A 14,281-nucleotide genomic window follows, 5' to 3' on the forward strand; every position below is an offset into this window, starting at 1 on the left:
ATTGGTTTCCACTCATTTTGCCAAACTATGAAAATCAATATCTAGAGAAATGAAAATCGCTTAAGATAGTTAATCCATCACAATAAATATTTAATTGTTCTTTAATTTTACATCACAGTTATGTTGATGGATTTAGGAGCACTCTGATATGTCAGATTTGAGTCTGAGCAGTAACCATTTTAGTGCAAAAAGCAACCAAACTCAAATGATCATTTTCACAATTAGTTTTGACAATGTACCTTGTCAATGTACTTTCTGGCAGCCATCTAACAACACTAAAATGTTAAAACATCCTTACATACAGCAGCAAAGGAGACTTGAAAATTCTCTCTGGTCTCGTCTATCACATGAGTATGATTACGATCAGTTAACTGCATCATCAAGGCTCTGCAAGATATTTTTTTCATATTGTTTCATGCTGTTCAGCTGTGTGCATAATGTAGGCGGGAAGTCAATCTAAACACTTAACGCTTCAGAAAATGGCCGGATATAATATAAATAAAGATTATGTGATTTGTAGTGAATGAGCTAAAACATGCAGCACCTTCCAGCCCGGCCAATATTTTTTCCTCAACATAGACAAAAAGCACATGAGGCAAACAGCCAAGTGTTTTGTTACAACAGTATAAAAATTCAAAATGACACAACGGTCAGTGTAGCACATGACGAAAAGGTACGTGATGGTCAACTTCTGCTTCGGCAATCACTGTTTATGTAAGCGAGTGACCATCATCTGTGTGTGTGTGTGTGTTGGAGGGTTAAAAGGTGTGGTGGGAGCTGTGAGCTGAGGTCAGTTAGTTCCAGGCCCAAGGAGAGCGCCGCCACGGCCTTGGAACAGTGTGGGGGTGGTTCACTTCCCCTTTCCCTGCCTCACGGCTTCCTGTGAGCGCTATAACCGTTAACCACACCCTCCTCCCCTGGCCTACACCCCCCTCCCTCACACAACCACCACTACCACCGCCACACACCAAGCCCTAGAAAACACTCGGCTAGTACACCAACTCTCCCCTCTTTCTCCTTTATTCCCTAGCCAATGAACACACACACACTCCAACAATAGTCCTCTTCCCTCGTACTGTAGTAGTCACACCTCTCCCTGCTCTCTCTTTCTCTCCCTGCCCTGACAACCATCTCTCTTGTTTCTCTCTGTGCCTGACCCTCCGCCAGCTAATTATAAAGATAAGTTAAAATGAGCGTATGTATGTAGGCATGTTTGTGCTTGAGCCGTTGTGGCTACGCAGGTGGGTTTGCACTCGTGATAGGTTCACTGCATTCTTCCCAATGCCGGTTTCTCATCATGTCATCAACCATGTGCAACTCTCATTGAAAGACATTCTAAAGACCCCGTCTGTGCTTAGCAAGAGCTGAGTCACCACTGAAAGAGATCGGTGAGCAGATTCTGCAACATTCCCCGTTGTTAAAAGAAATTGAATTATCTTTTTTTGTGTTGTTTTTTGTGACTGAATGACCCAATTAAAACAATACAGCCATACTCTGATCTGATCACTGGCCACGTCTCACTGTCTCACTGTGCCACACATCACACCTACAATAGCAGCATTCTTACTATACTCCCATCAGACATTATGCTGCAGAAGAGGCGAATTCTGAACGAGATCTTCTGTGTCAGTGTGTATGTGAGTAGGCGTATATAAGCCTGTGGTCTGTGGAGGGACAGTAGAGATGTGTTGAAGAGCGTGCATGTGTGTATGTGAGTGGGGAGGTGTGTGTATACGTTGTGTGTGTGAGCACAGTGGTGGTGATGCTGGGGGGGGGGGGGGGGGGGGGGGGGGCGGTGAGGTCTACTCCTCTAAAGGGAGTGCTGTTCCTGTAGGGGAGAGGAGGAGAGGGGTGGAGTGCATGGAGTGAGTGTATGTGGGGGAGTGAGTGTGGGGGCAGCTAGGCCATCTGGACTGTGAGGAGGCTGAAGAAAGGGAGAGTGTGTGTGTGTGTGAGAGAGAGAGAGAGAGACAGAGAAAGCAAGGAGTAGGGTAAAGGGATGAGAAAAGAGAAGGAAAAGAGGGAGGTAGAGCAGAAATTGAGGGTTTGAGAGAGAGGAGAGAGGAGATACATGAAGAGCAACAGAGGGAGGAATGTTGCTTGGGGTCATAATGCTAAACATTTCCACGGCAATACACAACATTCTGCAAATGTATTGATTTTACTCAATAGAGAAACAATAAGTGTGTGAATGCGCATGTGAGCGTAGGCTCGGGAGAAGATATTTGTGTTTCCAACCCTCCACATTCACTCAGTCAATATTCACTATATGAGGAATTCTATGCTAAAGAATATTCTGTCAAATGTTCACCTGCCAAAGCCATCACACAACTTTTACTGTGCTCACTGTCACACTCACCTACAGAGTGAAACATCTGTACTATTATGTACTCAGACTCATGATATCTGAGTAAAATATGAGCATAACTGAAGTGATCTTAATTCATTATTTATAGGCACAGACAGAGGAGTCTGTTGTTATGTTGCATACTTGCCACAAGGTGTTGGAAGATGAGTGTTGTTTAGTAAGTTTATTTATGTGCTGGCAGACACATAAATACACAGAATATTGTTTGGACCTTAGTAATTAACTTGTGGATGAATTATCTTGACACACACTTTATTTTAAGAATGTCTGTAAAATAAATGACAGTGTTCTTCATTCAGAAATTAGAATGAATCCGTCCTACACCAGAGCTGCATCCAGATGCAGATATAGAGCCACAATAATGGAATTTTGTTTAATATTGTGATGTATTGGTTGTTTTTCTCAAACATTTTGGCTATTTTCTGATGAATTTCCTGATTAAAAACAATTAACAAAATTGAGCTTGTGTATAAGATGATTTTCTATCACTATGTGTACTGTATGTTGATACTGCTCAAGATGCAGATGCAAAAACTTGTTAAAATAATACATTTAAATGTTTTCTCAGAGGCATAGTCCAACCCGACTGAAAAAGACATGGAGGGTATTCAGGAGACATCATTCAAATTTACCCAAAACTCTCTAACTTTGACACAAGAAATGGACCCTGTAGATGCAGAATCAAACTTTATTTTATATCTCAAAGCTCATAAAATTTTTATGCTGTTGATTCCAGATGTACATTACTACATGTAGTTTGGCACTATGAGGTTTATACAGTGTGTCCTTTTGCAAAATTAACGGAACAACCAAAAATAACATTGTAATTGTAAATCTGTGTAAATGCAGAGATTCTGACTTGCTGTAGTAGGAAAAGCGCAGGTGTTACTAATGACATTAATGATGGCTGCATTATATTCAAGTTGAATCAGCTAAAAGGAATTCAGCCATCATTCATTTTCTTATTTACACCTGAGATTTTCCGATATGTCAAAATATCTTATGTGAGAAAGGTCTGACATGGACGGAATAACCTGTGAAGGGCCCCCTATCAACCCTTATTCCTCCCGCTCTCTGTTGTCACAGTTACAGGTTAATATTTATTTTGATTGGTTGCCAAACTTCAAGAGGCCGGGTCTTATCTAACCAATCCTTTCTCTAAGAAATTACGTTTATATACCACTAAATTATTAGCCCAATTATGTTGCACTGACAAACATAATTGCTGCCAGGATTGTTCACAGGTAACATTTTTTCAAATGAATATATACATTTACTGTATGTACCTCACTGAAGTCATACGGAGGAGGTCGGGGCGGATGGCAGGCGTACCAAATGCAGTTGCATCCAAAACAAAAAATACTTTGGTTAAGTGAAAGATTGTTGTTAGATATTAATAATCATGTTGTGTCTTGTGCTGAGTCACTGGAGACTTTTTCTGAATTAAACAAACCATGATATTTCAATAACCTTAACCAAATGCTGCCAGTATGTGAACATAACCATAAAAAGGTTTAATAATGCTCTATTTACTTCCAACAGATATTGTGTTGCAAGATCTGATATTTTAGTGGGGAAAAAAATAAAATAGGCTGTCACTGAAGATTTTACTCATACGACAGAATCAACATGTTTTAAACTTGCCAGATACATTAATGAACAACAGTTTCTCATCATGTTGACAGAAAATGTAATTTGGGTGGCATTACATTACCTTCAAAACTTATTTGCTGTTGCAGCTTAGTAGTATATAAATGTAATTTCTGGGAGACAGTGTTGTATTTATGATGAGTCTGTCAGAGGGCAGACACCAGAGAGAATGAGTAGAGATAGGAACGCATGAAAGTAGCGTGCTGCTGAAAAGAGCAACTTTTTGTTGAGGCTGTGATGGACAATAACTAATAACCCTCATCCCGGACGTATTCTGGTTTAAAGCCAGAAGAGTTCACCGGGGTTCAGGTAAAGCCTGCATCTTTTCTTATTGTTGGCAACCAAAGGCATGCAGCATATGTTGTAGCCTGTTAATAGCTGGTACAGTACTACCTGTGCTGTGGCACAGTGCAATATGTTAAGTTTTTCTGTTCTGCAATACGTGGCGCTAGATTTGCTGTGTGGACCTGTCTGAAGGCCCTTATGATGTCATATTGTGCTGTAGTGCTTAAATATTCCCAAACAAATTTTCAGTAACCTGGCAGAAACTAGCTGACACAGAAAGTCTGAATCTTTTGAGGCTTTGGAGTTAGCTATGGGGCCTCGAGGCATGTTTTGCCTAGTTGGTAATCCAGCCTTAACACAGGATGATGATTGTTGGCACTTGATAAATGACTACAAATCTTCTGATTACTCACTACATATTATGTTGCATTGTGGGATAATTTGAGGTCTCACTGTTTGATAGTTAAATAGTGTTCTTTGCAGTGAAGCATGAATGAAATGCTCTCAATGGAAACCAGCAGCAACTGTAATGTTAACCAGCCAAATGTTTGATGTGTACAAGATGCTAAATGACAGTCAGTTATCAGAATGGTTTGTGTAAAAAGATAAACAGGTGCGCAAGACAGACGTGAGTATCAAGGTGAATTAAATTTGATGACTGCACTGACAGACCACTTGTTCTTGGGTTTGGTTCAGTGAAGAGAAAACACCTCCCTGTACTGTCCCTGCATGGTCAGCTGATCCCCAACCCCTCTGACCCTCATCCTCACCCCTCCTCCTCACCCTCTTCAACACATCACGTCCTATCCCCCGTCTTTTCGCCACATCAATATTACCTCCTGTTCCAAACCTCCCCCACTCCCATCCCCTCCCCTGCCCTACGCTCCCTGGGCCCTCCTGGCTGAGAGGTCAGCAGAGGTCAGGAGCTCGTGACTCCCTCGTTCATGCTCTTTCCTCTCTCTCCTGACCCCGCTCTTGTTCTACCACAGCTCCGTCCATCTCTCCCTCCCTCCGTATCTCTGTCCTCATCTTTTCGTCTCATTATTTGACCCACTTTTCCTTTCTCTCTCTCTTTCTCTCTCTCTTCTCTCTCTCTCTCTCTCTCTCTCTCTCTCTCTCCCTGTTTCAGATTTCTCTGCTCCTTCGCTGGCTCGAGCAGTTCTTGGATGGCGTATTGATTGGGGTTTCTATTCACCTTCACTCACATCCTCTCTCTCTTTGACTCTCTCTCTCTCTATTCCTTTTGTTCCCCCGTGTACTGTAATGCTCAAATCTCTTTGATCTGTGTGTTTGTGTCTGTCTATCTACTGCTTTCCTAAATGTCTCCATTTACTGTAAGCTCTACCACCACGCTGTGCTCAATTCGTCTCTATCTCCCTCTCCAACACACACACACACACGCATGCACACACACATTGACAACTTGATATTTGAAAAAAAAATCTGGTGTGCAGATTTATAACATGGGATTGTAGTCTGACTTGCGGATCACATTTAACACATTTGTCTGGTCTGCTAGTCTTTTCTTTTTGTCGTAAATGTGTTAGTGCGTGCATACACATGACATAAACCCACGCTTTTCCTTACATGTTAACCGCGGTTTGTAAGTGGGATCTGTTTTCCTAAAGGCCATCGGTCTTCAATCATCATTTTGAAGAAGGACCATGCAGCTAAGAACCTTGGGTACTTTAGGGGATTTACATACAAGCGTGTGTGTATACACACGGTGCAAATACACATACACATAAGCGCAGAGCAAACACAAACACGGCCAAGAGGGAGGGACTGTACTTTACCCCCACATAGCTGAAGGGAGAGGAGATGAGGTACAGAAAAAAAATTAGAAACCAAATTAGAGGAACTGGTCAGGCGAGGAGGAGAGGCAGAGAGGAGTTGGAGGGGAAGGAGGGGGAGGGGAGGGGTTGAAGGAAAGGAGGGCTAGGACAAACAGAGCCAGTGACCTGAGGAGGGAGTGTCTGAGAACCTACCCAGCATGCATCAACAAGAAGGCTGCTGAGAGGACAGAAATAGGAGTTAAAACAGCCAGAGCAGCTCACAGAGAAAAAGAGCGAGTGCACAATGTCGAACGTGTGCGTCGGTGTGAGTCGTCTTTGTCCGGCCGTCACCCTCTGACCCTTCCCTTGTATGCTCGTGTCTCTACTCTTACATAGTAGCCCTAAATGATCCCTGACAAAGGTCTTTCTTGTGTCCGTCCCTTAATACTCCCTCCCCCCGATGCTAAACCCCTCCAACATGCGTCATCATCACCCCCTCACACCTCAGTGAGACAAACACAGGCCTGAACACACACACACATGCCTGACAGCAAGATAGGATTTTTGAAACACACATAGTGATCCCCATCTCCCCCTCCCTGAGGAAACCATCTCCTGACTGGTGCATCCCACGCCTTCCCAGTCAGCCTCTCCTGGAAGGGTGTAAAAGTCTGGGAAATGTTTTAATTCTGAGAGTCAGCAGGGTGGGGTGGGGCAGGAGAAAAAGACTTATCATATTATCATCCTGATGACTCTGCCTGTTTCCGTTTGTCTCAGTCAAAGCGGTATCTAATCGTCACACTCAGATATATGACAGACACTCAAAACCGCACCAGCATAACGACTGATGAATATCCCCCACATAAAACAACCCTTCTTCGTTGTGAAGACAGTCAAACTGGGATACTCACAGATTACAACCTCCCACAACCATGACCTCCACCCCCATCCTCTTCTAACTCTCTCCCATTCTCCCTCTCTCATCCTTTTCGCAGCTCCTTCTCTCCCCCTGTCTTCTATTGCCTCATCTCTTTCTCTTGTTGGTGTAAGTAAGCAGCTTAAACACCTACAGGGTGTGACATTGGGGCCCCACGCGCCTCCGTATGCAGTCAGAGCGGGTGGGAGAAGGCAGCGCTGAAAAGGAGAGCGTTTCATCCGTCTATTCTCTCCACCCCGCTCTGCCTGGCATCGACGGCGTAAGTGTGGTTTAGGCAAAGCCAAGGCTGTCCCCTCACATTAGCCGGGGCTGAGCCAGACAAGCCGTCATACCCCCCCCCCCCCAACCCCACGCAAGACTGTCCTCCGCTGCTCATCTCAACACCTCCCCTCTCTCGCTCTCTCTCTCATCCTCTCTCCTCCTTTCCTCCGCTCAGCTCTGCCATGGGCACCGGTCCCCAATCTCCAAGGTGATTATGACAAAAACGAACGACCCCCAAGAGACGGGGCCAGCAGAGATAAGAGAGAAAGAAGAGGATGGCACAGGGAGAGAACGAGGAGGAGGAGGAAGGGATTGGAGATGGATGATGTAACAGGGATTTTTGGCTGTGCATTATGATTTGGGTTGAGAGTTTCAGAACCAGCAGTTCATATCAGCCTGTATCTATCTATATCTCTATCTCTCTATCATCTTGAAGAAATAAAGAAGCAATAGATAGATAGATTACATACATTCTGTATACTGTACATAATTACATAGATAGATGGCGACTTGTACAGATAGGATCCTCCTTCCATAGGGGTCAAAGATAATTTGTTGTGGTGTGGAATAGGGTCATGACCCCACACGGTCAGCAGGGTCAAATCAAACAGCGGCACTGAGCCCAAGAAGGTCATTAAAGAGACAGAGAGGCCTGATGGGAGGGGGAAGCTGAACAGGGGATGCTGTTAACCCCTTCCCCTGCCTCCCTGCAGAAATAAGAGGAAGCGATGAGAAAGGAAATGTAGTGGAGGAGAAGAGATGAGAGGTCATATTATTGTAGCATAGCAACCCAGGTTTCAGTGTGGGTTGAGGCAAGCAATAATATATAATATTGCTGAGAGGTTAGACAGCTTAGAAGAACCTTTCAAGATGGATGTGGAAAGAGAGGTGCACTTTCTGCACAGAAGAGGGGGAGGGAAGGTAGGAGAGGGGGTGGGGGTGAACAGAGTCGGCAGAAAAAAATAGCCAATCCTCCCATCTTCATCCACCCCCCCTCCCCTCCTCCCTCTCTGTCTCTCTCTTTTTCTTTCCCTCCCTCTCCCTCCGCTCTGTGCATCATTAAAACAAGCAGAGTAGTGTTCAGAGCGTGGGGCTGCACTGAGACGGTGACCTCCACAATAAGAAGATGTTCTTGCTTCGGGGAAGAGAAGGTCGTTTTGTACTCCTCTCTTTTCTTTCTCCCACTACTTCCAATGGAGTAAATGAGATTTGGAGGGGGTAGGAAAGTGGAGGAAGGGATCAAGAGGGTAGACATGCAGAAAGAGAGACGGAGATAGCGAGATGCAGAGGGAGAGAGGGCAGTTTAATGTGGGATTCATAACACAGGGAGCTAAGATATGATAAACAGGAAAAGATCTGAATTCCCTATAAAAACGAAGTTGCCAGGAGGGTTAGAGCGAGGCATACGGGGGCTGAAACCTCAGAAATCCAGGGCATGAAAAGCCTGAATATTTTTCATCTAGGAGGAAGATTATTTCGGCCCCTAACTGGGGAAAATTCATGTGTTTTTCTCCGCACATGCAGATGGACACAGTGAGGTCAGCCAGGAGTCGTCCTTATCAAAGAAGACCACATCTTGAGGGGTGACGAGGGTGCTATCTGCAGCTCTGTCCAGAGGCATCTCTGCATCATATACATACAGTAGGCACAAAGGCTTTAGGGATGACAGGAAGTCTTATGGGTGACACGAGGACAGGCAATGGTGCGAACAGCCCCGGCACCCCCCTGCATGTCGCCTTCACACGGGAACAAAATGTGTGGGCAGCAAGCACAAACACATTCTCTGTATCCTCTGGATGATTATACATCCTTTAAATCCAATAACCTCGATTCATTCTGCTTCTCTTGGTGTCATTCTTCGTTGTGCTTCATTCATTTTTACTTTCTTTGAGAAATCTGCTCATTCTTTGGCTTCCTTTTCCTCTTTTATTAATGCCATCCTTCCCTCCTTCCTCTTGCCCCTCAATCCTTTCCTTCCCTCGCTTCCTTCCTACCATCAATGGCCTTCGTTCCCATACTCTTAATTTGCTCTTTCTGTCTGAGGGAGTACTCTTTATAAAAGCCTTGTCATTTCCCAATACCGATTTGAGTATCACTAAGCTGCACCTTCACGCATATTGTTGTCTCACACCTTGTGCCAAATATTCCTTTGTAATGCCTTCCCCCATCCCCTGCCTGCACCTGGTAGAGATAGTGTTCTTTCAGCCGCAGGCTCTGCTTTCTATACAAGCAGGGCTAGGATGGCACAAGCAGCACACAGCTGTTCCCCTTGGTAAATTGATAGTGAAGGGTAGTGGATGGGGCTATGAAAGCACCTCATGCTATTTTTATGACAGTTGTAGATTTTTTTGCTCTTTAATTCGATGTGACCAATTATGCCACTGCGTTCCTCAGCAGGGGGTTCGAGCTGGGAGAGCAAATTAACGCTTGACTTCAAAAAAGTTTTCCTAAAGTGCGTTTATGTAGCTCATCCCTTTGTCGCAGTTCAAACGCAAGTCATCACGAAGGGACATGGTTTCACTTCCTGCGCTGAGCAAAGATGTGTGTGTTTCTTTTTTCCGCATCTGTATTTTTAATGCCATCTCCCAGGCTTCATCGACAAACTTTAAAAGCAAAAAACAACATGCCTACTTTCATTTCTTAAAAGTCAAACCAGCGGTGGAAAAAGCAGAATACAGTAGAAGAGCTCTATTCAGCCTGATACACTGACCCTCCTCCTCAATCCAAACACACACACAAAAGTCTAGAACACCCCTACCACCTTGTGTTTCAAGGACTCTTCCTGAACATAAGTACCACACACACAGATACACAAAACCATTGTACAGAACTCCCGCTAGCCCCACACGCCACCACTCTCCGTCCTGAGAGGATTGTCGTGATGAGTGTTCCCAGGACTGAATACATGTGTAAGTGGCCTAATGATGCCTAAACCCATCCACGAACAGACAGAGGGGGGGGCTGCTGGGGGTTAAGGATGTGGCATAGAAAGAGGCCGGGGTCATGCTTGTCGTGTCAGGCGGATTGAAAGGCCATGTTGGCAGGAGGTAGTACAGCTTTGAGTAAAGCAGCTTGTTTCAGGCAGGGATTGTATTTGCGGACCCTACTCGAAGAGAGAGAGAGAGAGATCCGTGCCTGGGCATTACAGACCTACATCCTTAATCCACATGGCCTGACATTCTCCGTTATCCGACCCTCAGCAGCCAACTATCCAGAGTGATGGAGGCCCAGCTCTACCCCCTGCTGTGTCATACCACACATCATTCTGTCCCCACACACACACACACACACACACACACAGACACACACATACTACATGTTTTGCTGTGCCACCCGCTCTCTTCCCCATTAACTTTTCCCACTTCCTCAAACCTACAACGATTCCTGATCACAGCACACACACTTATTTCCTAAGAAACATGCTCATCCGCAGTTCCTCATTACTACAGACATCCACACACAAGGTTCACTGTAATGCCCTGACCCTGATACACGCACACACACACATACACTCACTATGTTAATGGGGTGGTGTTGTCCACCCCATTAACATACATGAGGGAGTCAAAATATTAGGAACAACATTCAATATAATGCACTCCAGTACATCACCACCACCCACTATGACCTCAATAATAAACAAATAAGTAGATTTATCTCCTTTCTTACAATGTCAACAAAAACTGAAAATGTATAAGCTTTGTGAAAGTAGAATTTATGGTAGAGCTGCTGCACTGGATCGCATTAGATTGCACAGGTGTTCTTAATTAGGTGCTCGGTGAGTGCATATACACACACAAACTCACTCCTGTTCACATTTCTTGTCTTTTTCAAGTCTTTTTCCAACTTTTTCATAGAAAATACGCAGCTTCTATATTGTAGCCTCTTAATATGAATTAAGTTTTTATTATTGTGCCATGCTTACAACCCCCATGAACTTACAAGACACCAAAATTTCATATAAGCTAAAGAACCTGAGTTCCGCGTAGTTTCAGCTCTAACTATGAAAAAGTCAAAAAATAGAAAACCAACTTGAACAACTTTCACAATCAGCTCCTCAGAAATTCACTGTCTACAACAAAATGAATGATGATATCCTGTGTTCCAACTTTGTGATTACAACACAGAGCAGCTGTGTGTTTGTCTGCTTGTATTTGTTGCCTTTTTTTAGCTATGTCTATATTTTTGTCTTACTGTACTCTCCGCTCAGTTTGTATAAGCACACTGAGAGCTCTTGGCAGCTGAAGTCAAATTCCTTGTGTGTCAGCAGTACTCGGACAATAAAGTTGATTCTGGTTCAGAAAGTGCAGGTAGAGTACAATACAATATCAGGTGAATATTGCAATAAATAAAACAATATTTTCTAGCTGCTTGAGAAAACACACAACACTTCTAATGTCTCTTTCTCTCTCTCTCTGTTGTTTCTCAAGCGTTAAACAACTTTGATACCTCATAATTTCCCCTATAACTTAACAACAAAGCAAAATCAGAAAAAAAAATCATTGATGTGTGAAAGGGAGAGGTCAGGCTAAAGTGGAATTACCCCAGACTTTTTGCCAAAAATTGCCTTGCATGCTGCACATCACATGGCTCCCAAAGGTGTTTTCCAGCCAAACCGTGTCAAACTGTAAATGTCACTCTTATTATTTATTTATTTTTTAATTTTTTTTTTTACAGTATGTGACTGACTGCTGTTTCCTTGTTATTGCCACAAGAGGGGGTAAGTTACAGTAAGCCCCTGGTCATTACTGAGCCCTATGGCAACAGACGCACAAGTCAGAAGCACCATAAACCACACAGACAGGACTCATGACAACCCCACTGCTTACATCATAACACAGAAATATCATCATCATCATCATCATCATCATTATTATTATTATTATTATTATTATTATTATTGTTATTGTTATTATTATTAGTATTATTATTATTATTATATAAAATGGCTGAATTTGCCTGAGTGTTTCTGATAAGAGTGGGACACGTCTTAGATCAGATGGATACGCGCGGTGCGTTCACGTTGTCTCATTTCCTGACTCTGCCCAGAGAGAGAAAGAGAGAGAGAAAAGAGAGAGAGAGAGGAGATACGGGGACATACTGAGATAGAGAGAGAGAGAGAGAGAGAGAGAGAGAGAGAGTGTAGGGGGAGAGTGAGATAGAGAGAGAGACGGAGAGAGAGGAAGAGAGAGAGACATAGACATACACAGAGGAGGAGGAGGAGGAGGGGGAGGCTCCTGATACCAAGACACGGAAAAGCAGGGGAGGGAAAGAGAGAAAGAAAAAAGGGGCTGGTGGAGGAAGAGCGGGGAGTGGGAGAAAACAGGGGGAATAACACTTAAAGAAAGCATACAGAGGAGAGGAAGGACAGTACCTAGGGCTTTGGACATCCCCTCCTTTCTTCTCTCAGGCTGTCACACCAGATTGGACTCCGAAGGACCGACACCGCGTCCACCCCAGACCCCATGGGGTAACAGGTATGTCTGACTTCCTTATATTAGTAGTAGCTCTTTTTTTCATTTTATCAGCATTCAGCCCGGCTTCCCCCCCCTGCTAACATGTTTGAGATTTCATTCAGATGCGGCGGATATCGCTGGATTTCCATGCCTTTATATCATGTCAACAATTAGTTTTCTGCCTCACGCAGCCATCGCGTCTACAGCTGATAGTTGGTGGGCGCACAGGTTGGAGACATGACACAATGCAACTCTTCGCAATCGTGGCACTCGTTATAGTTGGCCATCGGAAAAGCGACCGTATGAAGGCCTGCCTGTCTGTTTTTTCCGCCGCTTTTTTATTCCAGTCCATTGGCATAATGTTAGCCACGGCGTGAGTGCATTTTGACAGCTAAATACCCGACCGAGTGAGCAAGCGACAGTCTGAAAGTACGCCTACCTGTTCCATACGTGACAGCCAGCTGTCTATTACGCTTGTTGATATTTGGAAAAGCTGTCATTCGCTGACGAGATTCGCACATTGTACATTTCACACATTATGTAGCTGATTGTGGAACACAGACAGTTGTCTTACACAGTAAAGATATAACTATACTTTATAATGTGTGCTTTAATATATGTAGTCAAACTGATCTAAAATGGAAATTGTTTGATACTGAGTGCGCAAAATGGATATTTGGAGTTTTTTAATGATGTTGGTAATAGCGCCCAGGAGGAAAACAAATCTTTAATTTGCAGGATATTATTTTTAATAAATATCATCTGCCTACACAAATGTATTTTCTTAAGGCTATACTTTAAGAAATATCTGTCAGTTTGTGACACTTGCTGGCGCATACATCATCCTGTGTTAGGTTTCGTGTGTTTTGGGTTGAGTTTGGTGAAACGAGCGGATCCTGGTGAAATTTGCAAAGTTTTTGAACGGCATTGACAACCCGTGCTGAGGGGGGTCATGCAATTGCATGCGGAGATATTGTGCTACATAAAATATGATGATGCTCCCCCGTGCAGCCGTCTGGAGGGGATTCAAAATGAAAGCGCTCGGAGCTTGGAGGACAAGGGCTTAAACCCTCCTCCTTCTCCCCTCGATTAACCTCCAAAAGGGGGATTTCTCCAGCTGGAAATTTCTGCTGCGTCAACACCCAACCCCAGAGTACTACCAGACAAGACAGAGGGGGGGGGGATTTTGTTTGCAGAAGGTGCTCTCGGGTAATTTTTGTAATTGTTGAGGTACCGCTGATCACCATCTGATGCGTATTGAGAGTTAAAAAGTGTGGCGTCAAGTGTTTTCTCTTTATTGGCGACTGAAGCTGGAAGCGTCTCTGCCTCTCTCTCGCTGACTGTCTGTCTCCTGCGCTGTGTGTGTGTGTGTATGTCTGCTGTCTGTGTCTGCCCTCTCAAACCGGTCAGTTCCGTCTTCCTCCATTTTCTACCATGCTTACCATGTGAGAGGGGAACATCCCCACTTCACTTACGCTCTGTGTACGGTATATAAAGCAATGCGCGCCTGGTTGTCGTGCACCTCCAAGTGCAGCCTGCAGCCAGGTGA

The 14,281-nt window shown here is 44.1% G+C and overlaps 1 protein-coding gene across 6 annotated transcripts in view; it reads left to right on the top strand.

Moving 5' to 3' along the window:
• Nucleotides 1-12,290: 12,290 nt before the first annotated feature.
• zbtb46 (zinc finger and BTB domain containing 46) overlaps nucleotides 12,291-14,281 on the top strand; it is a 61,951-nt gene continuing 59,960 nt past the window's right edge. For 2 of the 6 annotated variants that reach the window (XM_067592482.1, XM_067592483.1), the window contains exon 1: nucleotides 13,610-14,277. In XM_067592482.1, the coding sequence (XP_067448583.1) occupies nucleotides 14,232-14,277 (46 nt within the window). In that variant the 5' untranslated portion in view covers nucleotides 13,610-14,231. Of the gene's footprint in view, nucleotides 12,754-13,609; nucleotides 14,278-14,281 lie in introns of those variants that run through there. The other 4 variants (XM_067592486.1, XM_067592484.1, XM_067592488.1 and 1 more) reach the window with 4 other exon arrangements.

The sequence above is a fragment of the Thunnus thynnus genome, chromosome 6 (genome assembly GCF_963924715.1).
Source record: "Thunnus thynnus chromosome 6, fThuThy2.1, whole genome shotgun sequence".
NCBI classification, from domain to species: Eukaryota; Metazoa; Chordata; class Actinopteri; order Scombriformes; family Scombridae; genus Thunnus; species Thunnus thynnus.